Source organism: Athalia rosae, chromosome 2 (genome assembly GCF_917208135.1).
Source record: "Athalia rosae chromosome 2, iyAthRosa1.1, whole genome shotgun sequence".
NCBI lineage: Eukaryota > Metazoa > Arthropoda > Insecta > Hymenoptera > Athaliidae > Athalia > Athalia rosae.
The window spans coordinates 25,732,012-25,758,309 of record NC_064027.1 but is presented as its reverse complement, the minus strand read 5'-3'; the positions used below and the strand labels follow the sequence as shown (position 1 = coordinate 25,758,309).

General features: G+C 41.3%; 2 protein-coding genes and 1 long non-coding RNA gene across 5 annotated transcripts; 1 reads left to right on the top strand and 2 right to left on the bottom strand.

Annotated features, from left to right (window-relative positions):
• The first annotated feature begins 617 nt into the window (after positions 1-617).
• Positions 618-24,183, top strand: LOC105687824 (protein-L-histidine N-pros-methyltransferase). The gene is made up of 6 exons (XM_012403730.3): positions 618-1,093; positions 6,754-6,965; positions 19,345-19,557; positions 20,090-20,480; positions 20,543-20,657; positions 23,702-24,183. Exons 1-5 carry the CDS (start codon positions 788-790, stop codon positions 20,615-20,617), a joined length of 1,197 nt encoding a protein of 398 aa, XP_012259153.2. The 5' UTR covers positions 618-787; the 3' UTR covers positions 20,618-20,657; positions 23,702-24,183.
• On the bottom strand, positions 3,212-5,424 carry LOC125499884. The gene is made up of 2 exons (XR_007276922.1): positions 3,860-5,424; positions 3,212-3,615 (listed from the first exon to the last, which is right to left on the bottom strand). It is a non-coding gene; the product is annotated as an uncharacterized LOC125499884 (long non-coding RNA).
• LOC105687823 lies at positions 20,663-26,164 on the bottom strand. Of its 3 annotated transcripts, XM_012403729.3 has the most exons (7): positions 26,014-26,163; positions 25,386-25,622; positions 24,887-25,271; positions 24,418-24,817; positions 24,223-24,345; positions 23,642-23,774; positions 20,663-23,558 (listed from the first exon to the last, which is right to left on the bottom strand). In XM_012403729.3, exons 2-7 carry the CDS (start codon positions 25,619-25,621, stop codon positions 23,510-23,512), a joined length of 1,326 nt encoding a protein of 441 aa, XP_012259152.2. In that variant the 5' UTR covers position 25,622; positions 26,014-26,163; the 3' UTR covers positions 20,663-23,509. The 3 variants fall into 3 exon arrangements, with proteins under 3 accessions (XP_012259152.2, XP_048505911.1, XP_048505912.1); XM_048649954.1 differs by having other exon boundaries at positions 20,663-23,774; positions 26,014-26,164; XM_048649955.1 differs by having other exon boundaries at positions 20,663-23,774; positions 25,386-26,163.
• Between the last annotated feature and the right edge of the window lie 134 nt (positions 26,165-26,298).

The following is a 26,298-nucleotide window of genomic DNA, read 5'->3' as shown; positions in this document are numbered from 1 at the left end:
GCTTATCATAAATTAATGAATTATCATTACTAAAACTGCTGTGCCACGAGCCGCGTGCGGTATATAAGGTGGTTTATGTCTATACCTATATATGTATATGTATTTTTATGTACAGGGGCGCCGGCTGGTGGCTACAGGGGGTTGATGGCTCGGAAGGTATAGGAAAAAGGGAAAAAAAAAAAAAAGGGAGGGGTGGAAAGCATCGATACACCAACCTCTGAAATATTCATCGCAAAAGGATCCCATTAAGCTCGTTCTCTTCCTTGCTACTACTCCTGCTTCTGCCGTTACTCTTGAAACCCACCCTCAGCGTATAACTGCGGAAGCTAGAAAATAAAACGACGAACGCAGGAGATGAAGAATATAATCGCAGTTTTTTCATCGCTAAGAAAATCCGCAACCGCCGAATATGAAGAAAAAAGAAAAAAAAAAAATCAACTTCCCACGTTTACCCAGTCCTTAATTTGATCGCAATTCGAATCGTGGCGGTTGTCAGTCGAAATATAATCGAAGTCAAGGGTGCAAGGATAGCCGGTAATTGGAGTTAGAGATTTCTGTTTTACCGACGGAAAATGTGCGCGAGTCGAATCGTTTGGACGTTACAATTTGCCCCGTTAGGTAGCGTCTGTAACGCGGTCAACATGGCCACGTGCTGATCGTTCCGCTTGAGTATTGGGAAATCTTGTCGGTGGAACTGAGATAAAATATTGATAAGAAAGTGGCCCTTTCAACAATGAGCGAACGTGTTAACGGTGCGGTTCGTTACGTTTCGTGATATACAAAGTGAATGGCTGTATTATTCGTCATATTCGTTGGCATGGCAGCAACGTCGTCGTCTTGTACTGCGTGTACGTCATGCGCTCCTCCCGGGGGATCCCCTACTACCTCTTTTTCATCTACTGCTTCTAGTTCTACTCATCCCATTCCCGTTGCGCCGCCTGCCGCTCCTGCAAACTCCCTTACTCGCAATCAAACGGTTGACGCCGCAACCAGGAGCGTAACCAAAACTTACAGACCACACGGGAGTCTGGCGAGATTAATATTCGACAAGCAAAGGGCCGACGAAAGGCTCCAGGCCTATGACAAGACTCAGGTAATTCGAAAGTATTTTTTGTTTGAATTTGAAATTCTTTTTTTTCCCGTATTTTGTTTTATTTTACCGAAAATTTCACATTCTGCGCAAGTCGACGAGACCCAGATCCAAGATACGCGATTAAAGTGCGCATGGTTGTCCTAGTCCAGGAACCTGCTTCTCTCCCCGCGTCGATTTAATTCCAAGAGCGTATCAAACTCCAACATCACCCCGTACCTTACGGTGAGATTTATTATCCCCGTAATCTGGTCGTAAAATTTTCAATGTACGTAGGAATATCATCGACGCGTATCATCTATCGGATTCTCGATGGATAGGACAAGGGGGTAAAAAACCCCGTTGGAAACGCAAAGAAAAAAGGTACATCCCTTTTTTTTTCCATACTGTTTAAATGGCAGAGTTGGAGAGAAAAGGTTTTATTATTGTAGCCAGAGGCGAGGATGAGGTGTTTAAAAATTGGAATAAGCACCTTACTCGGTATAATACATTTTAAAAAATGATGAGAGGGACGGAGGGCGCGGGGCGAGGGGGAGGGGGAGGGGGAGGGGGAGGTTGCAGAGGCTCTTCTTGGCAATAGCGTCGTCGTTAAAATTACGAGAATTAGTATTTTCGCGAGCGCTAGGTAATACCGTGAAGAGGAGAAAAGGACGGACGAAGGTGGGAAAGGGGATTGGAAAAGAAGAAAGGGAAGGGGAACGCCGGTAATAATTAGTACAATTATCGTACAAGGCCAACCACTAGGTTCCCGGCGTCCTACGCCCTAGCCCATAAGAGTCTGGGGAAGAGTCTTGAGGCATGTTTGGTTGTTGCTCGGTCTCGAGGATATTCGAGTCGAGAGTTGAGTCGAGTCGAGTTGAGTCCGTCCGTGAACGGTAATTATGCGTAATTACGTCGTCGATATTCCTGAAACATCTCTCGCCGTTGCTGTTGCCGCTGCTTGTATATGTATATGTATATTATATACGTATACATACACATATACGCGATGTATGTACGAGAAACTTCGGTATCTTTATATAATACCACAGGCCTATTTATAATTACCGATGCCGATGCTGCTGCGTGCAGCAAAAGTCTCGCTCTCGGTGCAATTGAGAATAATCAGAGACAGAGACGTGCATATAATGTGAAAAAGGAGGAGAAGAAACGCTTTAATTTAAGCTGCGAGTCAGGGGCGTGAGAAAAAAAGGCACTCTTCTCAATTCGTCTGTTTTGATCCTGCGTCAATCTAGAAAAATCGACGGATTCGAGGAGATTAGAATTTGAGCAGATCAACAGATCTCTCGAAAAGTGTCGCGTTTAGCATTTATTTAATGGGAAAAACTTTCTGTGATCTCATTTTTTTGAGTCACATAAAGTAGGGATATCATGTAGTGCGTATATACTTAGTGTACATGAAGAGGAACGTATACGAGACGGTTTTTCTCACGTTATATATATATGTATAATGTCTAGATTGCAAACTGCAAAGTCTAACTAACCGTGATCGGTATTTTCTGTTCTTTCTATCCCTTGTCTTTTTTTACTATTTGCTCACACTACGAACGCAGTTCCAACTGAAGATGATAACGAAGCTAGCTGCAAATCGAGAACGCGAACTGAAATATTATAGATTTTTTCTTCTTCTTCTTCATCTTCTTCTTCTTCTTGTTCGTCGAGGAATACCAAGTTTCCGATAAAAACCCTCAGGGCCATCAGAATCTGCAGTGCAGTCTAGAATTTTATATCCAACAGACGAGAATTCACACGTGCTTTGTTTTTCCTTTATTTCATTTCATTTTCTTTTTTATCGTACAGTATGTGCGTATCATACGTCCAGCCAAACCCCATCGACTTACAGATAGACGTCTCATATCTTCCAAGCCTAATTTTCCAACTTTGGAACATTTCGAGATTGCGAAATCGCTGTTCTCGATCAAGTCAATGCAGTATACTAAACCGGTGTGCCCGATATATCGAATACCACACAATTTGCTATTTGAAATTTTGTTTATTATATTTTTTACACTCTAAAAAATACATAACGAACGATAATATGTGTACGTAGGTGTGTAAAACATTGTTGTCTGATGGGGTGAGTTTTGTGCTCAGCTGAAGTTTTTTTTTTTTTTTATTTTCTTTTTCCTCTCAACCGTCGTGTGTTTTGCCCCTGGAGCTTCATCCATCACTCACTTAATATTTCAGGGCTCCTCTTTCCCTTTTTTTAAAACCTTAAAACACCGTCGATATACATGTTCGTATATATACCCATACACCCGTCTAGGAAATATATGTATACCTACGGGCAGGCACTCGACCTAAGAGTAAAGTTTTCCGATGCCACCGACTACATGAACTCTCCCTATATAACACTCAAATGGGGGTTGACGATGCGCACGTGCTGCACTTTTAGTACACCGGATACCTATACATTTTACATTCATACGCCATATTTGACGAGACAAATTCGAGTACACCTTCCATCGTAATTAAATATATTCAATTTGTATCGTTCGAAAGATCTCAATCGACGTCAAAGTCCTCTGAAAATAAGGAGAAATAAAATTTTTCCAAAAAACTTTCCGCTATCTACGTCAATTGACGTCAATAAGCGAACGAGAGACTTGAAGATTAATTCACGCCCATCTGACGTCTGTGGACCGAGATGAATCGAAAGCATATCGTGCGAGTTACGTCTTTGCTTAGACATTGATTAGAAAAAAAAAAAAAATTGGTATGAAAAAGAAGAGATGTGGATAATCACGTGACTTTTGTACCGTTATTTACCCATAGATCTCCTTTATTTCTGGTGCATCTCGGAGCACGACCCGTGGAACCATAAACAACCGCACGCCATTTACGCTCGGGGCGGCGAATTGTAGGGATGTTTGACCGCTCGTAAGTGGAGCTCTTCAGATTCCTCGGGCGTGTTGGTACGTGGCCATGGCGCATTCTACGCGTACGTTGTTCCTCCTATATATTTCTGCCCTCCCTCCCTCCCCCCCCCCCCCCCCCCCCCCCCCCCCCTCTCGTCGGCACTCCGCGATGTCAGACACAGTAAAGACCGAACTAATCGATTTCTCTATCGACTCTCGTCTTATCCGTACAACCACGTCTCAAATATACACACGCAACGCACGCCAGATTTTTCAAAGGCTACACAAATCGCCTACGATTCTCTTCGATTTCGGGTCTCACAATCGAACAATTCCACCTCGGGATTCCGTTATCGCCATAATTTTTCGCTCCGGAAAACGAGAGACAATAAAAATTTGGATGGAATTCGCAGCTCGCGAGTATTCGAACGGAAAAGAAAAAAAAAAACAACTGTTACACGCGCATCCGCGTTCGGAAGACGGGTGCAGCGCAGCATCCGGATAACGTGCGCTCGGGGATGATCGCGTTAACCCTTTTAATCAACGTCGTCGGGAGCATTGAGAGGATCGAGGGGGAGCGGTAGTTCCGATCTGAGTTTGTCTCTTTGGTAGCGCGTAACTCTTATTATCGAGTGACCAGAAATCGCCGCTAATGACGCGAAGAGGAATGCCCCTGCAGGACGGTTTGTGCCCGCGGAACCTCAACGCACACAACAATATACATGTATACTGTAACGCGGGATGTGCATCGGCTTCAGCCGCGCGCGGGTAGACGCGGTGTTGAAAACAGCTCTCACTCTTTATGCGCTTCTCTACACACTTCTGAGCTTCTCCGGCTAAAGGCGGTAGCCCCCATGATTTGTAACGCCCGGGGGAGAACGGAGCTGACAAAAAACCGAATCAAAGTGTGATGACGCTCTCTTTTTTCCCTCCCTCTCTCAACGCCCGGTATATTTCTACATCTCTCATTCTCTCTCTCTCTCTATATATATATATTTCTCTCTCGCTCGATTCAACGCGATATAATTAGCGACACATGTGCGCCTCCGACGGCATATGGACATACGTTATGTACTGTTTTATACATAGCGAATCGCACAATTAACGTAGCCAAGAAACGCGCATTATGTCCACCGATAATTGCACCGCGTGAGGGATTTCTTGATCATTTTGCTGGCAATTTTCAAACGAGTATTCCGTAATTGAAATTTCACAAAAAACGGGCTGATTCGTTCTCGATTCTTTCCGAATTCCGAATTCTCCGTGGGGAGGGGGTAACAAATGTCTTATCTCAATTCCGTTCAATTTCCTTAAAAATTTTCAACGCGTCTTTTGGAAATTTCAACACTACAGCCGATGCGTAGAGGATATACAGTTGCAGCGGTATATAGTTTAACGTTATAAGGCCACAACCACTCCTGGAATTTCTGATCGTGGCTCCTGGATACTTACGAACACCTATACATACGTATATATATATATATATATACGGCGGTAATGTATATAAAGTCTCGTGCACATCCCCACACCAGGGAATATAATATACCTGCCTACTACCGCACATCACATCGCATCACCGTAAACAACTCCTTAGGTTGCACACCTGGCGTGAGGCGTTAATTACTCTCCTCAGTTGCGACCTGCCCACCATATTCCGTCCATCTCCATCATCATCATCATCATCATCATCTTCCTCTCCTTTCTTTGTCTTCTTCTTCCTATCCTCGTGTGATCCTCCTCTCCTCCTTTCTCCCGCTTCGGACGGTTTTATCTCAACGGCCTAGGTGGTCGACTCTCTTGTGCGGCAACTCGAAGTGGGGGGGGAAAGGGGGAAGAGGGAGAACGCGGGGGGGAGGGGGAGGGAGGGAGTTTTCTGGGGTGGTTCGACGGGAGGGGGAGGAAGAGGAATGAGTGCGAGAGAAGGAGAGCAACAAGTGTCCCCCCGTTGCGAAGCAAGCGCGAAAGCCCTTATATATACCTAATTACCCTCGCCCCATACAACGGGCAGCGATATTTATACACGCGTATACTTGTAGTATACGTCTCATCGTTCGCGCAATCATGGACCATGTATATACGCGCTTATAAAGTAGGTACATGGGTTTTACGCGTACGATGTACATATGTATATATGTACATATTTGTGTACATAGTGTGGAGTAGCTAATGGTAATGGTGGCGCAGATTGAACGAGACAAAACTCGCGTTGATTACAATTTCGTTTAATTTCAACGTCCGCTGACGCAGATTAGCCCACCACCGTCCGACCGTTTATACGTTATACGGATGATTGTATGTATTATATGGTTGTATGTGCAACCGGCTACCGCCGATGGTGATGGTTGCGCAGCTATTATACCTACTGTACATTTTGTATATCGGTATAAGTTCCCGTATACATACGTATATATATATATTAAACCATTCAATTGGATTCATTCCCCAATCCGGTCGGCTATCTCGCATAATTGCTTATTACCACCGTAACAAACAACAATCTAATCCAATCAACCTCTAGATTTTATAGTCGCACCCTAATTAGATACGGCGTGGTATATAACATAAACCTATTATGTATATATACGTACGCACGCACACGCACATACCCATGTATATACGTACACATGTATCTACACCGCTCGAAACTCATCAGGAATAAATTATACCCACCTGATGCAGATATATATACATACGTATGTATACATATATACATACATATATATATGCTATACCTGCAATGACTGATTATATTTTGATTTAATTTGTTTCTTTTTTTTGTAATTCGTATTCTCCTCATTTTTCCAGTGGTACAAAGTGGACCAATCACTGATTCGGGAGGACCTTGGAAAACTGTGGGTACCTCTGGGGGTCGGCGTCAATGAGGATCAACCGGACGAAGCCGCGAATAATTTTCTGGAAAATTCAACCGAGAGATCGGATTCACTGCCTCTTCAGGCGTGGCACTCGCTCGCGAGGTCGGCACTCTCCTGGTTCCTCAGCAGGACTTCCATCAACGGGTGAGCTTTTGTAAATCTTTGTATTTCGTCGTCGCGCTGCCATATTTTTCTGTCGAATAATTTTCGACGATCCATTGATGACCACGGATCGGAATTTTCACCCGTTTTGACCCGGGCGAAAAATTCCAACTTCTCGATGGAACGCGGTGTTTGTTTTTCAGCGGTTCACGCGGCGCACGATACCCATAACCTTTCCTAATCCAACCTCTGCCGTCCTAATGCAAAGATAATATATCACGTTCGCTGTGGATGTGTGTATAAGAGTGTACAGGTACGTAGGACACGTATGTATATATGTATATATATATATATGTATATATAGGTACACGCGAAGTGAAAGGTGATGAAAGAGGGACTTCCCCTTTCCCATATACCGGTTAATTAATAACCTCCGTGGAGATAGAATCTTTACCCTGCAGGACCAAGACTATATACACACACATATGTATATATATATATATATATATATGCGGCTGGTCGCTCCGCGAGGAGGAAAAGGTTCTTTGGTCTCCTCGCGTATTATATACCGTGATCTGTGTTACGCGCGTGTATCTATATATATATATATATATATATATATATAGATATATATGTATATATACATGTTCTCCCATATATACGCTTACGTACATATTTTATCCACGCATACATATTCGCTCGCGGTATATATACGTACGTATTATGACTAACTTGTAGCACGTGAGGTGCGGGGAAAAGGTTTGACCGAAGAAGGTTATTGATGATCGGGTTTGCTCGTTGCTCTTTTGGAAGCTCGACTCAACGGTTCAAAACCGTTTATTAAAAACTAACGCCAGTTATTAACCTCTGATATTTGATGCCCGTCAGAATCATCCAACCTCCTTCATCTCCGGCACCGTATCGAGAACCGGAAGGGCGTAACCGTGAAAAGTAAACGGAGTCGAGAGAAATTAATCCATTACGCGTCCGCGGTCGGGTGAAAATCATACAGTTTTGGGTACGCGTCTGGAATACGAGGTGGTGATTTCCGATTTTCGTACCTCGATATCCATCCACTGGGCATATATACAATCGCTGCAGGAGCGCGTCTTTATTACGAAATTTTTTGACCGTGAAACGAAGCAGGAGAAAAGAAGAAAAATAAGAAAAAAAAAAAACAAGAAAAAAAACATCGACGAAGGAATTGTCAAATCGTTATTTTCGTTCAGTTATTTTATTTTATTATATTTTATAGTTATTTTTTGCTCTCGAGAGCAATCTTCGTACACCGCGTGATATGTGGTCCCTTTGTGTAACACCTTCACACTTTATTTATACAATATACACACACATCGAGCTCGGGGAGTTCGTAATTAAGCGCGTTCGCCACGCACGTCCTTTCGACTTTTATTAACTCCTGCAGTACACGTGATCCTACTCGATCCTGATGCGGTAGGACCAATATATATGTATAAAACGTACGTTCGCGTACGTATATGATATACCCGTGTATTATACAAGGTGAGTTTCTTTTCACCTGCACCCTTTGCCGTATCCAAAATCATTGGAAATTTGTGTGACCAAAAAAAAATATCTCAAGGATTCAAATTTCAGGAAAAATCAAATTCGGGGTACATCGATTATTTCCGCACGCGGTGCGATGACTTTTACCAACGTTGTCGGTAAAAATTAAGACGACAGAATTCTTTTACCCCGATTTTTTTCTCTTGCTTCAATTTTTATGTCATTTTTATTTTCGATAAATTATAGTGTTCCTCGATAAATGAATTTCGATTCCCTCTCGCGGGTTCAACTTACGCGTCAAGAGCTGTATGCGTTCAATCGTAAAGCACAGGGTATAGCATTACCGCAAAATTGAAAACTATGCTTGAAAATTCTTCTTCTTCTTATTTTTTTTTCAATCCGATATAACATTACATGGGCTGCCTCGTGCAATTTTCTTTTAATTTTCTCTCGGTAAAACTATCGATGATAACGATAATGATAATGATAATGATGATGATGATGATGATGATGATGATGATGATGATGATGTCGGACTGATGCGCAGGGGTTTAATTTAATTCACGAGTGCAACAGGGTAACACGGTAGCCGCTGTCTCCCGTACCACCGTTGCTACAGCATCATGTGGAGAGGAGAAGAGTATATGGTATCTGTGAGGAGTTGATGTAGCATATTACCTTACTCCTTAAGGAACGAGCGAAAACCAGTAGCCGAGCTTTTTGTCCGCGGTGCACAGCACAGCAGCAGGTAGTGTTTAGTTCCGCGCACCACCTGCTGCTTCTGATTCTCGTTTCTCCTTCTTTTACGCACCTCATACTCGATATGTATACCACCGCAGGTATACCACACGCGTGTATGTATACCACTCGTACTCTCATACGCACTCCTACGGAGTATTTTAAACCCTTCTCCTCCCTCCCCCCTTAATTTCTACCCTGATTAGACCCCCGAGTGATTTTTCGTCCTCTAAAATAGCTTCGCGAGGCATGTACACATGTTGTACAGGATCTATCCGGATTTTTTTTGCTTTTTTTTGCACCTCGAGATATCCAACGCGATCAAATGTCGAGATCAAATTTGAAATTTTATTCGGCGGGGTTGATCTGTGGATAGATTTAGTTCGTCAAAAATTTATCAAATATCAAGTGAAAATATTTATTCAATTACATCTCATTAAACCTCATTTTTTTTATCTGCGATTGCATCTGGAAAAAAGACCAACAAAAAAAAAAAAAAAAAAATAAGGGATCCTTTATTTGAGGATGACAGAAAATGCAGTCAGAGGGTTGAAAGTTAATTTCAATCTCGATTCGTCTATAATTAGTCGTTTCAATTAAGGGTTGAAAATTTCATTTTTATATACGACGGTACTTTAACGTCTTGTGTCGGACTATACAAATTTGCGACTAATTGTAAATGCTGAAACACCGTACGAACGAACGTCGGGAAGAAATTGATATTTTCTGATGCATCATCACATATGTCCCTATCCCGCCGATGCATGGTCCTTAAAAACTTTATTTTCTGTTTTTTTTTTTTTTTTTCTTTGTTTTCCTCCCCCCCGTCTTTCGTATACACAAGTATTCGTCCTCGTCATTATGCAGTAGCGGAGTATAGAACTCGACGCGATGGAATTCGTAATTTTCAGAAACGACAGAAACACACGCCAACCGCGTCGCTAGCGCTGCTGCACACGGCGGAAAAAAAATTCCACCACGAACCCTTTATGTACCTTAATGCTCCCCCGTATATATACCTCGAAAAAACGTATATACATATGTGTATATACGTGTGTAGCGTATGATGCGAGCGGAATCCCAAAGGAAGACCGTGTGTCTGTATAAAATTGATTATTTCAACGATTCTTCTAAACGACGTTAATTCCGACCGAACGAAATGCAAGGACCGCCAAGTCGAATCCACGTACACCGGATCTCTGGAAATTGAACGTGAATGTGCATAAAAAAAAAAAAAATAGAAATTTTTTATCCTCTTCGAAAATTAATTAACGCCCCCACACATTAGCGAATGTGTATTGTGTATATATGGAGGAAAAAAAGATTCGCGCACGTACGATATAGTCCTCCGATTTTCCACTCGGAGTCCTCGTTCCTCCTCTTCCCCTAATTCCCCGGACTCCTCCCAGCGTTCGATTGGCCTTATCGTTGGTGGCTCCGGCGGGCGGTCAGTAATTATCATTAACGCGTTTGCGCGGTGGCACTACGGACCAGAATCCGAGCGGAGCTTATGTACCTCGCTGCACGTGTATAGGTATACCCATGTACCTTTTAGTATATATATATATACAGAAAGTTCTCCAATTGCTTCAGCTCCTGCGGAACACACCGCGTCCTTCGTCCCGGCAAACCAGCCGGCAAGGGAGGAAGGGAAGAGTTTCGCACCCCGCGGTAATTAACGAAAAGCGCATGCGCCACCTCTCGCCGCTCGTACGTGTGTGCGTGTGTATTTTATTTATACACACATATATATATATTTGGATACATACCTACGTGTACACGTACGTATTCCTCCCGCGGGATCCTCACGGGCGACACACACACACACGCACACACTCTTTCGCGTCGAGGTCCTACAGGACTGGCTGCACCGGGTGTGTTCGTATACGTGTGTTTGTAAATATGTATCGGTGTATGTACGTGTTTCGCGTACACGTATCCTCCCCGAGAGCTCCTCCCGGTCTCACCCCGATGCGCCTGGATATTCCAGCCCTATTTACTCGGCGGTACATATATATATATATTTCGCGTGTATATCGCGCGACGGTTTCTTCGCGGGAGGGTCGACCAGTAATTAAAGCTCAGGGGCGGAGCTTGTACGGGAAAATTTCTGCTCTGCGACTGCGCTATTTATTAATTAGTAATCAACCCTGTTTCGCAATTTACGGATTATATATATATACATATATACCGATCCAATTACGTACCTCGACTAACGCCCGCGCAGATGCGAGAATCTGCACACCGCGGGTGCGGAATCGAGGAGTCTGTATATATAAGTCGTATATACACCTGTAAAAGGGAAACAAAATGGCGGATTTTAATCACAAAAATTCATAATTGATGAAGTTACACTCTACGCAATGTATACGAGGCCGTTTAATACCTTCGGTGCGGTATACACTGACAAAACAATCTTTCCATGTACCTCATACCGTAATTGTTTTTGCTCACAGGGTTTTCATTTCTCCGTGATTTATATAATTAAACGTTATCGGCGCATTTCATGTGAAATTTTATTGGACAGCGAAGGATGTGTGCGTAGAGAGGCACCCGCACATTTATAAAATTTATAACGAAAAGAAACGGCATCGTTGTATCGCATATGGCACGACCAACATTGCATCGTGTGTATATGTTGCTGTATTCGTCTATATACTCGAATGTGTCCGTACATACATATATATATACATATACACGGGTGGAAGATAAATCGAATAATATGAAGAAAGTGAACCGCGCGCGGCGATTCGCTGCAGGGACCAATCAGAGTCGTATTTAGCGATCTATAAAAAGTTGGGCTGGATATAAAACCCCCCTCCGCACGTTACCTTATAGCCTGCACATCCCCAAGGATCCTCCTGCACCGCTGCACCAGCAGTCAGATCGCGACGTCCTCCATTATTATCCATTATATCTCGGTATGGTGTATAGATACGCGCAAAACTGTACGTGTATCCGTTTACACACACACACGCGCACCGTCGTAGCCTACATATATTCGTATTATATACATATTTTATTGACCTCACACAACGTCCGGCAAAAATTGAGACAATGAAACTAAAAATCTGATCCAGCGTCATGGAAGTTCGAATACGTAACGATCGCTGATTATCATTCCGCAGACAACAGAAAGACAGAATATTGTACGTAGGAATAGAAAATAATTGATTAGAAAAATTGATCAAAAACAGGTATCAACAATTTCTTTACAATATCGTTTGTTACACCTACTAATTACATAATGGTATAGTGTACGCCATGTTCGCCGACATGTTGTTTTCTATTTTGTTTTTTCTTTTGAGCTTTTTTTTTCGATTCGCCTCATCCAGGGGATGGCGATGAACGTCGGGGAAAAAATGTGAAAAAGCTATCCCGCGGGTTCGCCGCTATATATACTATATACATGCACGCGCCCACCACCTCCGCGTATACCCATTTACCAATGCGTATGTATTCCACATACGTATGTATACATACATATGTATAAATGTCCTTCGCGTGGATGGACAGAATTAATGTGTCGTATAGCGCGAGTTGTTTTCTCCTATTGGATTTTATAGCGTTCACCTTTACGTATATGTCCCCACGTATATATGTATCATATGTATAAATACGTCGCGTGTATACGTAGACGTATCGTATCCGTACACAGTCTTTTGGCCCTCTCCCGCTCACCCATATACACACACGTCCACGTACAGAGTCGCGAGGTCCCTCTCATCTACGTCGCGTATATATACGTGTGCGGCCTGGCATAACGATCCCGTTTAAGAATCTGCCTCGCTGCCTGGGCTCCCTGCTGCACCCCCTCGTCTTCGATTCCTCTTTTTTCCCCTCCTCTTGTCCTTCCTACTTCTTTTTACTTTCCTTCGTCTTTTCTTAGCTCTCTCCTGCACATTCACCCCAGTTAAGCTCGCCGCTTCGTCCTCATCGTCGTCGACGACGTCGACGGGGCGAAATAACAGGGGCTCCTCTCTATCCCTCTCTGTTTTGCGTCGTCCTCCCCTCACCCCTCACTCCTCCGCGCTCCCGTATAACTCGCCCCCGCGCTCACATGTAGACGAGAGAGAGAGATTCGCGCGGATTGTGCCGCGCGCACACACACACGCACACGCGTCACGGCGGAGCAAAGGACGCGCTCGCGGGGGCGAGCGGGGGGTAGAAAACTGGGAGAGGAACGGAGGGGTGATGAGAAGGAACATGTTATACGACCGATACATGCGCATCCGTGTACGATATACACACACACGCCGGGTACATAGCCTAGGTATATAAATTGCAAGGGCGGCGGCAGGGGGGAGGGGGAGGGGGATATAGCGACCCGCGCGCGCGACATTTGCAAGCTCGCGTGTATAATTGTCCTTTCCCGCCCTGGCTCGGGGGTATTTCGATTTCCCCTTTTAACGCTTGGGGTAAAATTCCCACTCCTCGGTATATAGTTATACCTAACTAGGTATTCTCAGTGGGCGTGGCAACCTCCCTTCCATGTAACGTTAACGGGGTGGTCCATGGGTACGCCTTGATTTCTCCCCTCTCCTCCCCCACGGACGATTTTATGTATCTACAGACATCTGTGTGCGTTGGTACAGCATCCGTGGACCACGACGAGAAGGAGCGGTGTCGGTGTACCGGTGTTGTCTGTGTGTGCGTGTGTGCGTGCGCGTGTGTGTGTGTGTATTACTCTCCTCACTTTGCTTTTGGTCCTGAAGGCAACGCGTCGCGACGCCTGAAAGGACGAGGACACCGAGGCCGGGGGGGAGTAAGTTGGAACGAGTCGCGTCGTGTGCTCTCTTGGTGGTGCTGCGGCCCTCTCTCTTTCCTTCTTTCTTCCTTTCTTTCATTTTCTCCTCTTCTTCTTCTTCTTCTTCTTCTTCTTCTTCTTCTTCTGCTTCTGCCTCTTCCAGGTCGTTCCCGATGCGAGTCTCGTTCCTTTTTTACCTCCACCTCCGCGGCTCCTTCGTCTCTTCCTTCTCGTTCTCCTTCTTCTTCCTCATCGCCCCACGGAGATGCTCGCGAGATGAAACGGAAAGAACTCGAGGGGTATAGCTAACGAGACGACGCCGACGCGGGTGACTGCTATACTTATACACCGAATGCCTATAACTACCACCATTTCCACTACGGCCGCCTTTGGAGAAGAGGAACATTGAGGGGAAGCGGGGGGTGGGGCGGGAATGCTAAATACACGGGACCTCTCGCGAAGAATATTTTCCCCCGCAGGATTTCTCATCCGTTCCCGCCATCCTATATGTCTCCCTGCAGATGATGATCGCGTTCTCCTCATTTTTATACCGCACATACCTACACCGCGATCCCAGCTGCGACAATTTCTTTTCAATTCTCCGTCCGTCGGGACGTTGATGATAATTCGACGAAAAATCGATAAATCTGGCAAATTTTTCGATAACCGCGGTTCACCTGCTCGTTTCTCAACGCATCGCGTATACCGTACCTTCGATTATACGTACAGCGTCCACATGGCAGACGTATATACGTACGGAGGTCGATCTCCGGGGCTGCAGGAACGCGTCAGGAGAATGACTGGACGAATTCCTGAGACCCGAGTCCAATCAGATCGCGTGTCACTCGCTTCATTAGCTCGGATAAACCAGCGTGTGCGGCCAGGTGTCCAAAACCCATTGCTGCATCGCCACGTATGTATATATATATACATATATATTTCTTATGTATATACATTCGGTCATACCTCCGAATACCTAATGGACAGTCCTCGTATCAGCCAACGCACTAAATATTGTGTAATAAATTCATAATTCATCGCAAAAAATCAGCCCTCACGATCTCACTCCTCAGTTTCGGGATTCACGAATCGAATTGATCATCGTTCTTCGCGCGCATCCTTTTTGTTTTTTTTTTCATCCTTTCTCGTTATTTTTATTTTTCTCTGGTCATTGCGATTTCGTGATACATAAGTAATGACGAAAATATAATGCATGTGACGGAGTGTATTTATTGTACGAATACTTGGCATTATACCTACATATACATATGTATAGGATATTTATAACACGGTGGCGAGGTTTTCTCAGCGTGCATCGCCTATATCTTTATAAATATCTATATATATAATGTGGTCTTCTTCCCGTTTCTCGTTATCTTCAGGTACACACAATATAGGTGTACGGATTATACGTGCGATTCGCGCATGTATTGTATACGGGTATTTTATACTTTGCAGTAGCTGCAAGTATGGTGATGGTCGTGTTTATATTGAATTTATACGGTGCGACCCGCGCCGCGGACTGTCTAGTCGTTAAAATCCTCATGCAGCAGCAAATGCTGCGGCTCAACATGGCTTATTATATTGGGTATGTACAGGGAATACATAATATTTATATACGTCGATTTATATGATGCGCCATTCCTATATACCAATTATTGCTAATGTCGTTATTTATACCTTATGGAATATCATTCGTACACATGCAGCGGTAACTAGCTGCAGCGGATCAAAAGAAATTATAATCTTGGCCGTATACCTCGCTTATTAATTTTCGTTACATTACGACCGAATGCATCTCTCCGATTCCCTTCATTCGAGCCAAATTTCATAAATCGGATATTCTGAATTTCTCCAAAACCAAAAAAAAATACACGCGCATTTTTCAAAAATGCGGACTTGCACCGCGTGTGCACTCCGCAACGTTTTATGAATCGAAAATTTTTGAATTTTTTTTTTTCAACGAGTCCAACGCAATAACATCATCGCCTACCGCGTGTGCAATATACGATCCGCGGTATAAGGAAATTCCTCGCCCTTCTCCTTTTTTTCTTCATTCGTTTTTTTCGACGTATATTTTTGTCTCCTTTTTTTTCTTATCCTCGATTGAGCTCGCGGCTGTGTCGTATCGATTATTGTTGTTTGCCCTGTTCATAAAATAGGTGGGTATAAGGTATAAGGTATTATAGTATAAGGGCGCCAAGGCACCAACAGTAAAAGCTAAAACAGCCAAAGCAAAAGCAAAAGCAGGAGCAGCCACAGTGTTAAGGATCAGGCGCGCGCCTTCGCGGACCGACCAACCGTTTACCTAATAATAGCAATAATATGGAAATGCGACTGGTATCAGCCGCCATCTAAAGAATCCTCGCTGCTCCAAGCCTATTGTTTGCAAATCCCGTAGTTTAACTCCTACCACCTATACATCCTTCCTTCTCCTTCTCGCCTTCCTTCCCGCCACACTCTCCATCTTTCTTCCCATCTCTCTCCATTTTTTCATCATTTATTTTTATTTATTTATTTCTTTTTTTTCTTCTTTCAATCTTTCTCTTCTTCTAATTTTTTTCTCGTCCTTTTTTTTCTCCACTTCTGCCGCGCAGCTACTTCGTCCTGGCTGCACTGCAACTTGCATATTATACATCCTGATGCCGATATTTTTTTTTATTTTTTTTTTTTCTTATTCTTTTCGGTGTTTTTTTCTTTTCCCCCCCTTTCTGTAGCCGCGGGGGTTGTAGCCGCGCAGACAACGTGAATTTTCCCTATAAAATTCCCCACCTCCCTTTTACTCCAGACAGACGTCACCTGATTTTCTCTCTCATATTCCTTCCTTCATCCTTTTTATATGTATACGTTATGGATTTATTCGATTCGGTTTTTGATTTTTTTCAAATTGTTTCTAGTTATATTTTTTGTTGTGTTTCCTTTTTATGTATATACGCGGTTTTTTACCTTAGATCTCATCCTCGCGTCATTATCATATGATGAGTATATATCTAATAAATATATATTGTATAATATCTAATCCTCATGCAGCTTCTGCTGCTACTGAAATTGATTATTGTTAAGTCTGTAGTTTTTTTTATCTTTCCTTTTTGTTAACCATGCAGATTGAGTCAATTTCATTTCCAAATTTTTTCCCAAATTGAACAACTATGATTCTTGGGGACAGAGAAATCTTCAAATTTGAAATTATAACAAAAATTATTTGATAATTCAAAAATAGGGTCGCTGACAAAATTCCCAAGTATACAGACATACCGAACTTTCATTCGGTGCACGACGTGTGCGTCGGAATAGTTTTTTTTTTTTTTCTATTTCTCTCCGATTCACAAGTGTAATAACATCGTGTACGATCGTAAAATATTGTGTAGGTACAAAGAGCTCTAGGTATGCTATGTATATGCATATGAGCGTAGAGTTTCTCAGCTCAAGACGCGATATATCGACATACCACGGACCCGTCCAGACTGCTTGTCGCCGGTTGCTTCGAGCTGCACCAGCTAACCGAAGAGCTACTCGCGCTTTCCGTAGTGCAACCCGTACATAAGTTTGAGCTATTTAATCGACGAGTTACATAAAATATGTACCAAACTCTTCATCCGTCTGGCTCATTGTCGCTATGTAACGCGTACGTGTTGATATTGAGTGTGTGCAGATATTGGGGGTGTAGCATTTTATAAACACATCTACCGATCCGCGCCGGTGGTGGTGAGAGAAAATTCTAACGATAACGAGGAAAATTATAATGTTCCAATAAGGCACTGTACTTATGGTAATAAATACCTATACGTATAATGCATAGATTGCGAGGGTTGAAGAAACAAAAATTCATTATTCATACATGTACTTATATACACATGTATCCACGCAGACGTACACAGGTGTGCGGATGCGAGAGAATGAGGGGAAGAATAAGAAACGCGTCGGGTCGTAGGAAGCGAGATATCTTTGGCGTTATATCGCGTCGGTTTTAACACAATGGGATATCGAAGAAGAAGAAGAAGAAGAAGAAGAAGCTGCTGGCTGCATGGCTGGTCAGCCGACCGGCTGACTAAAGCGAAGTAAAAGAGACTAGCAAAACTCCGCGGAGCAGCAGCAGCAGCAGCAGCAAAAGTTGGCGGAGTCGTCTTCGCGATGCTTCTCAGCAGCACCCCGGCACAACGGCGAAGCAAAAGCAAAAGTAAAAGTAAAAGCGGCGAATTAATTGTCGATTGCGCGCGAGCTGCTGCTGTTGCATCTATGTATATTATGTATATGTACGAGCATATACATCTGTACATAGTTTATATATGTATACATATATAAACAGTATGTGCGATGCGAGGGCTTGATTTGTGGTCCGCACGTGTGTGTCTTGTACGCGGCGTGGAGTTTTGCCGGACGGCGATTCTCCTGCAGTTTTGGAATATACATATACGTATTGTGTATATTCGTATGTACACAGGTATGTATTTTATATACATACGTATGAGTTGAGTATATACGTGTATACCACACGACAATAAGGGCAAATAAAATCTGCAGAACGCTATACCGCTGGTTAAACTCCTGCAGGTTGTCGTTGTCGCTGCGCTATACAGCCGCGTATATGTATGTCCTACGGGATAAAACGCGAGCGACGCGATTTCAGAAGAGGAACAAAACGCGTATGCACAAGCTAAAAGCTAAAAGCAAACAATGCGGCAGCCGAATATAAACCTATATAATACATACGTATATATATACAAGTAACCTCTGTATACGTGTACACATATGTACGTATATGCGCATATATCAAGATACACGCGCGTGTGTATTTTACCTCCTATATATACCCCCATCAGCTTCGTCTCGTCCTGCACGGTTCCCTTCTTCTTCTTCTTCTTCTTCTTCTTCTTCTTCTTCTTCTTCTTCAGCTTCTCCGACTTCTGCTTCTGTCGCGGTCGATTCTTCTATAGAAGCGAGCTTTTTGCTTTTTTTCCGTTTTTGATTTTTTGGTTTTTTATTTATTATTCAATAGGGCGAGGTGCTCGTTAATTGATGGCACCGGCCCGCGTCTCTCGAGAGTCGCATTGCGGCGGGCAGGCAGCATCCTTTTCTGCTTCGAGAACGAGAACCAGCAGATTCGCTTATTTATAACTTTGTTCCTGAATGCCCACGATCAAAATCTGCTACCAAACTTATACTGCTGTACACATACATCGCTTTCACTGTCCCGCGTGATCGCAAATTTAAGCAAAAGCGACGTATGAAAAATAAATTAAGTAAAACAAATCTACCAATGAAAAGTGCGCTAAAAAAACTCCTGTCATGCATAACGAGTCACGAACACATAATTATCCATCTGCATATTGACCGGCGTGACGTCTTGATTGTACGAAAATTGATTTCTTCGACTCGACTTTGAACAAATATCGTTGATATTTCTGATTGCAGACTCCTGGGTCGGGGATCTATGCACGTTTTTTCATCGGATCAATTCGAGAAACTGATGAGAGCCAGTAAATATTCGGGAGAGTGGAACTCTCTCGTTGATCTGGGAGCCGGTGACGGAGCGACCACTTCTCGGATAGCTCCTCTTTTCAAAAAAGTATACGCGACGGAAATTTCACCGCCAATGAGATGGACTTTGAACCGTTTGGGATTCACGTGAGTTTGACGAATAAGTAGAATGTTAATTTAATTTCAGAAGCTTTAACGTCGCGAAGGATTTGAAATAAAACGGGGGCGGGGTGGGGGGGGGGGGGGGGGGGGAGAAGAGAGATTCGCAAGGTTTTATGGTCGTTACCACGGGGAGAAATCTTAATTGAAGTCGTTTCAATCACTTAGAAGTTATCGTTAGTTCGACGCTCAAGGGCTGCAGACTTCAATACTTGGGGATAAGTTTAGTGCGCTGCACAGCTGCAATTGCCAATTGCCAATTGCCAATTCGTTCGTCTTATTCGTCTTCGTAGGAACGAGTTACTAGGGCGGTTGCTTGATTAAAGTAGATCTTTATGGGAGTTTTACGTATGGTCAACCCGAAGCTGCCAGACACAATCAGTTCAAGTTCTCATGCGATGAAGAATATACTCTAAGACGACCGCTCGCCAAAGATACATTTCGACAATATAGAAAACCTACCGCCACCAGCGAATCTATGACGAAAATGATCAGTTGAAATGTATTCATAAATTTTTAGAGTATTAGACGTGGAGAAGTGGCACGAAGAGGCAGGTCCTTTCGACGTGATCCTTTGCCTGAATCTACTGGATAGATGCGACAAACCGAACACGTTGCTTCGACGTTTAAAATCGACGTTGTCACCAGGTGGCCGGTTGGTCGTGGCTCTTGTTCTGCCGTTCAGTCCCTACGTAGAAGTCGGTGAACGAAATGACCACAAACCGTCCGAATACCTTCCGATAAAGGGTAATGGTCTTGAAGGGCAAATAGCGAGTCTGATAGACAGAGTCTTCGGCCCGCTGGGACTAAAATGTCTGGCTTGGAGCAAACTACCTTACCTGTGCGAGGGTGATTTGGGGCAAGCTTTTTATTTCTTAGATGATGTAGTCTTCGTACTAGAAGCGGAAAAGGTGAGAGTTTCGAGTAATTTTGGGTATCAACTGTTCCATAAATTACCAATGTAATAATACAGGATGCGTCGTACTGTGACCGGCCCTTATCAGAGGATGCAAATGTCGACGCTATGCTGCAAAATCAAGGATCATAGGAGCGGGATTGGTCATAAATAATTATAATTCGATACTCGGGTGAGTCACACTTGTAAAAACTTTTTATTATAATTATATCAATTAATAATATAATATACGCTGGAATACAGAAGAGCAATACTGGCAAGCGACGACAAATTTTTAATTATTTAATTTTTTTTTTTTTTCTTTTTTTTTGCGGTTTTCTTTTTCAATATGCAGAGACAGCGGAAGTAGGCATTCTTTGTTTCGTTTATTTGTTTGCATTCATGAACGTACAGCGAAGTGTAATTTGTATCGTTCACATGTGCTTGTGGACTTTATAACCGAGTGCGGCAATTCATTATATTTGATCGTAACTACTATATGAAAGTATAGGACGACATATGAACGTATTCGCCCTTGTTTCGATCCAGATATCAAAAATTCTTCCGGAATGTGATCGATATCAAGAAACGTTATAGCAAAATTTCAGACTCTAATTGAATATTTTCCATTTTTTTGCACATGGGAACTTTCAAAGTGTATTTCTATATTTTTTTTTTCTTCATTTTCTGAGTTTTTTTTTTTTACCATCGGTATATTAAACACTTGGTACAGTGATACTTATTATATTATTATGTAAATTGTCATAGCGATGAAAATCAGCTGACCACATAAATTACATATGTGGTAATCAGTATCTTTTTATAAACGTATGCGACAATTATAATTCATTAGGTAATTAATATACGGTAGGTAGATAGTCAGATATTATAATATTGCAGCGGCCAAAAAGTACGAAATTAATATATAGGTATATGTATAATAGTTATATACTGTACAACATACGCAACGTAAATACATATAAAAGAGCGACCAATTTTTTCAATTTTCATTCGTTAAAACATACTATTATTATTACTATTGTTATTTTATTATTTGTTTTTTTTTAATTAACTTGTCGAATATGCAATAACTAAATACATTCATAATATAATGATAGTCATGATAATAATAACAATAACAATAATAATAATAATATCGTTTTCTTTTTAATTTATTAATAACACATTTACGCACACTCGTACATTGATTCTTTGCTATTTCATAGCCGAGGTTCACAAACTTTCTATTCGATATTTTTGTCCCGCACACTTTTACACTTTCATACTAAAAATTCACTTACACCTACCCTATAGTCGGAAACGTTGCTTAAATATTTCAATATTTTAATTTTCTTCATTCGTTAGTGAAACTTTTTTTTTCACCATTCAATTATATTAAACAATACTTATAACAAACGGTGCTTTTTCTTACTATCAATTACAATTTTTTATGCGACAAATCTTTTCGTGACTTTTTTCAATTAACAATAAATCATGATTGTTTTTTTTTAATTTTTTTTTTTTTAAGATTATCATAACTATTTTTTATTATCGTACACTCATTGAAAACAGTTCTACCTTGTATAATATATAGTCGAGTTTAAATATCTATTCAGAGTTAATTCGTGATATAAGCGAACGTTTTATAAATAATAACGAGATATTATTAAACTAATTGTCAACGAGTAGATATGCTCCATCTATCTATGTTTGTGAACCAAATAAAGTTGAAAAAGAAATAAATTCGGAAACAGTTCCGAAAATTTGAATAAAAATAACAAAATTTCGCTAAGATGAGTGGAAAAGAATATATGTGATTATACGTGTGTAGCTATCTACTTATTTCTCGCATTTTACATTCATGTAGTAATCTCGATTGAGAAAAATTAGAAAATTGATTCGATTGTTTGCTTTTTTTGTTTTTCTCTCCGTTAATGTTAATATAATATAAATAAATCTCTGAAATAAAATAAATTATTCAAAATAAGCAATAATCTATATGCATGTATAGGATCTAGGTTTGATCAATATAATTTCAAACTGGAACATAATGAAAAAGAATAAATAAATAAAATAAACTGTCAGGGCACCATCGATTCGTCGTCTGATGGATGAAAATTTTTCAGTCTTGTTTAACGGACCAAATATATATTATAATATATATATAAATATTTGTAATAATTATGTATAAATGTTTGTCGTCGCAGGGTTTTTTGAAGCAATCTAGGTACACATATACGGTTTTCCATCATTTCAAATTACCCTGTCATACATTACATAAATATAATTATGTAATAAAATTCATTGCGAAGAAACGATTAGAGAGAAAAGAAAGAACCGTTTCCAATAAAGCTTTTTCATAATAAAATTTTTGAATCCTTCTTATGGAAAGATTTTTTAGTTTTTGTTTCATAAATATATTGGTGATATCAATGTTATGATTACTCTTACTTAACGCTCGATAAAACAACTAAACTAGCCGAACATACAAAACAAAAATTGAATCACATTAATACTGATTAAACAAACGCCAATTTCTTTTCTTTCTTTCTTTGAAAATTTTACATCGCACAAGGCGGGAGAGAAGCACCATGAGCAGATTACACTCAAAAACTGAAACGTGAATAGCATCTTTAGAATAAATAGACTTACCGATGAAAGATGAATAGTCGACTCCGTAATAGTATTGTGGCAACGTAACTATAAGTTGACGTAACAAAACACAACGTAACACAACACTCTGATAACAAATTTGGTCTAAAGACGCGGATGCAAACTTTTCTCTTTTTTATGAATCGTTTTTAATTTTTTTCTTTAATTTAAAATTTTTTTTTGCACCATCTACGTTTATCACAGACCACGCATGACTCGTTTTGGCTCCTGTATCTCCTCAACTTCTAAATTCCATCAACCTTTGAGCAATCCATGGGGGGAAATGAACGAATTTTCTTTAATTTTTTCCAATTTTTAACCTAATTCAACGGTCCGCGATACTCCGACTGACTAGAACACCGAAAAGATTCTTTTAGGCCACGAAAACACTGCCTAATCTAACTTGCGTTGTTCGCACATCTCTTCTAATCCTCCTGCTTTTCTGTAACAGAAGAGAAATCAATCGTCAGATATGTAGTTATAATATTTTGAGCCACAAATTCAATAAGATAAAAAATATTGTACAGCGTAGGGTGATAGGAAGATCCAGAATGATCTAATCGATGTTTATCCTCGTTTTTCCAGCTAGATACTGGGATGTGAGGTGGTGGTAGAAAACTCCTCAAAGATTGCACAAGCTGTATCGTGTCGACGAGTGCTGAAAATTGAGATATGTCATTATTCCAAATTTATGACGTTCCCACTAATTGGAGATACATGAAGAAAAAATAAAGAAGATGGAACAGGTGAGGAAATCACTCCTCAATCGTATGTTCATTATCTACATTTATACTGACTGCACAAAAATCATCACGTTATCGCTGTTAATTGGTGAATAGATTACTCTATATTTGATGAATGATAATCAAATAGTCTCTTAAGTGACATATTCCAAAAAAAGACTAACAATTTATAAAATGTCCTTTCTATACTCTACAGAGGACATATTATGAATTTAAAAATGTAGTATTGCAAACAGTAGATATTGTTTTATTAGTATAACTTAATACTCAATAGGTATGTGGAACTGATTATATGATATACAATAAAAAACAAATTTCGCGCAATATTTATTCTATTAAATTGAGAGAAATTCCAGCACTCACTCTTTTGCAAAGCTTCCGATTGTTTTCCATAAGGTTTACACATCGCTGGGCGAACGCAAGCCTTCATCCTCGCCATGTTTTTCATTACTTCAGCAAATGCTCTAACTATCTTTTCTTGTCCACCTATACGAACAACAGAGAATTGTTGAATATTTAAGTGCAATGAGGCAACAAGCTAGAGATATTCTCTCTTACCCTCCGAATTTGAAGATGAAGACCGAGATCCTTTTTCACTATCTACGGACCAAGCTCCATTATGAAGAGCCAGGAGATCTTTATTAGCATTCCCCAATCCCTGAAGATTGCCTAAAGCTCCAAGGCCTCCAAGACTGTCGAGATTATCTAAATTAGCTCGCAGGAAATCTGTCAATTTATGATCCGATATTGGAACGGTGGGTATAAGTGACTCATAATGTTGTTTGTTGCTGGTGCATTTCTTTTCCTGTGAACTAGGCCGATGTGGAATATTGAGAGAAGGACGACTGGGTGGACGCTGGAGATTCATTTGATTTGCATTTCGCATCTCCGACGAACCACCCAAATCAACTGCCGAATTACCCATATGGGTGTTAGGAGGTGGAGCTCCGCTGAGAGCCTACAGAAAACGAAAAAATTGAGTAACAAGAATTTTCAACCTCAGACAAGGCTAAACTTGATAACCTACTGCCTGAAAGTCAGCGTTATGAGGAAAGCTGGAGCGTAGAAGAGACGCTGTCGTTTCGTTGTCTTGAATATAAGTTGGCCCCATGTGATTCATCTTTTGGGTCATTTCAAGCTGGTTTTTATAATAGCGGCAGGCTGGGTTTGGGCAATTCTGTACCACTTCAATAATGAACTCTTTTTCCATTCCAAAACACTCCCGCCCAATGGTATATGATTCCATAACTGCTCTAACTGTTCCTTCCATTCCTAGATGAAGCCCATGCGGTCCATTCATGTGCTTTAGCATGACAGCATTGGCAAAATGTTCGTAGGGGAGTATTATCTTGCCATTTTCTCTCAGGACCAGCCTGCCTTGTGAATCCAATGCCACTCTTGATGCCATCATTCTAAAAGTGGATTCATATTTGTTGGTTCTACAGTTGCTTGAAGGATGTTGATCATTTTTGGTATATTGAAAAATTGTTAAAATAGTGTAAATTGAATAGTATCATTATTCTTACTGAAGGTAGGCGGCACTAGGAAGCATCGATGCTTCTTTAAGTTCTGTAAAGCATTGTAATAACTCGATGCTGGGATTCCAGCCTTTGTTTTGAAGATAGAGCTGAAGGAGCATATACATTTTTTCTGTGACGTAACCAGCGCCATTTGCACCCCCAGGGTACCCACCTCCAGGAGGTCCCATCTCTGTTTGCATTCCCTTGGCTACGATGTTCTTCATGGTTTCAGCTAAGTCCATTCTAATAGCGAGAAAATTATATACAAGTCTGGGTGTTTGTCGATCACTTCCCCAGATTGTTCAAATCTTTTCATCGATCAATGTTGAATTATATTTGATGTTACTAATAACAGTAGTAATGAAGATATTAACTATGAACATGTGTTTCTAGCAGACATGGTAAGTGATATAGTAGTTGACTAGGAAAATAATAAGCCGAATGATTTCGTAAAAATAAAAAATAAAAATACTTTGACATTCGCACCCCTAATAATACCAAACTCGAGTGATGTTTATTGCTTTCGGCCATTGTTGTTTTCTACAAATGCAAGCAAAGTTGGATAGCGTTGGAAAAACATTCTGCTCAAAAGAGCCGCCCCCCGCTGTGTTTGCAAAGTACGAAATATACTTACCCCAGCCTATTCGAAAAATTCACAGCACCCTTTTTATCACAAATTCAGGGCCTAATCGCCCCTACCTCTCATTTTATAATTAATTAACTACTTTGCATTTGCAAATAACATAAATCGCAATTATTATTTCCGCGATTATAAGTTACAACTCCAGCCGCCAGAGGCGGTCTGCATATAAAAAAGTCGTCTGGTCTTCGCTACGTCACTTCCACGACGCTGGGTGGCCTCAGAGTTTCGATACTGAAATTCATTTCCGGTCATCCCATTTATTCCAACTTCCAAAGA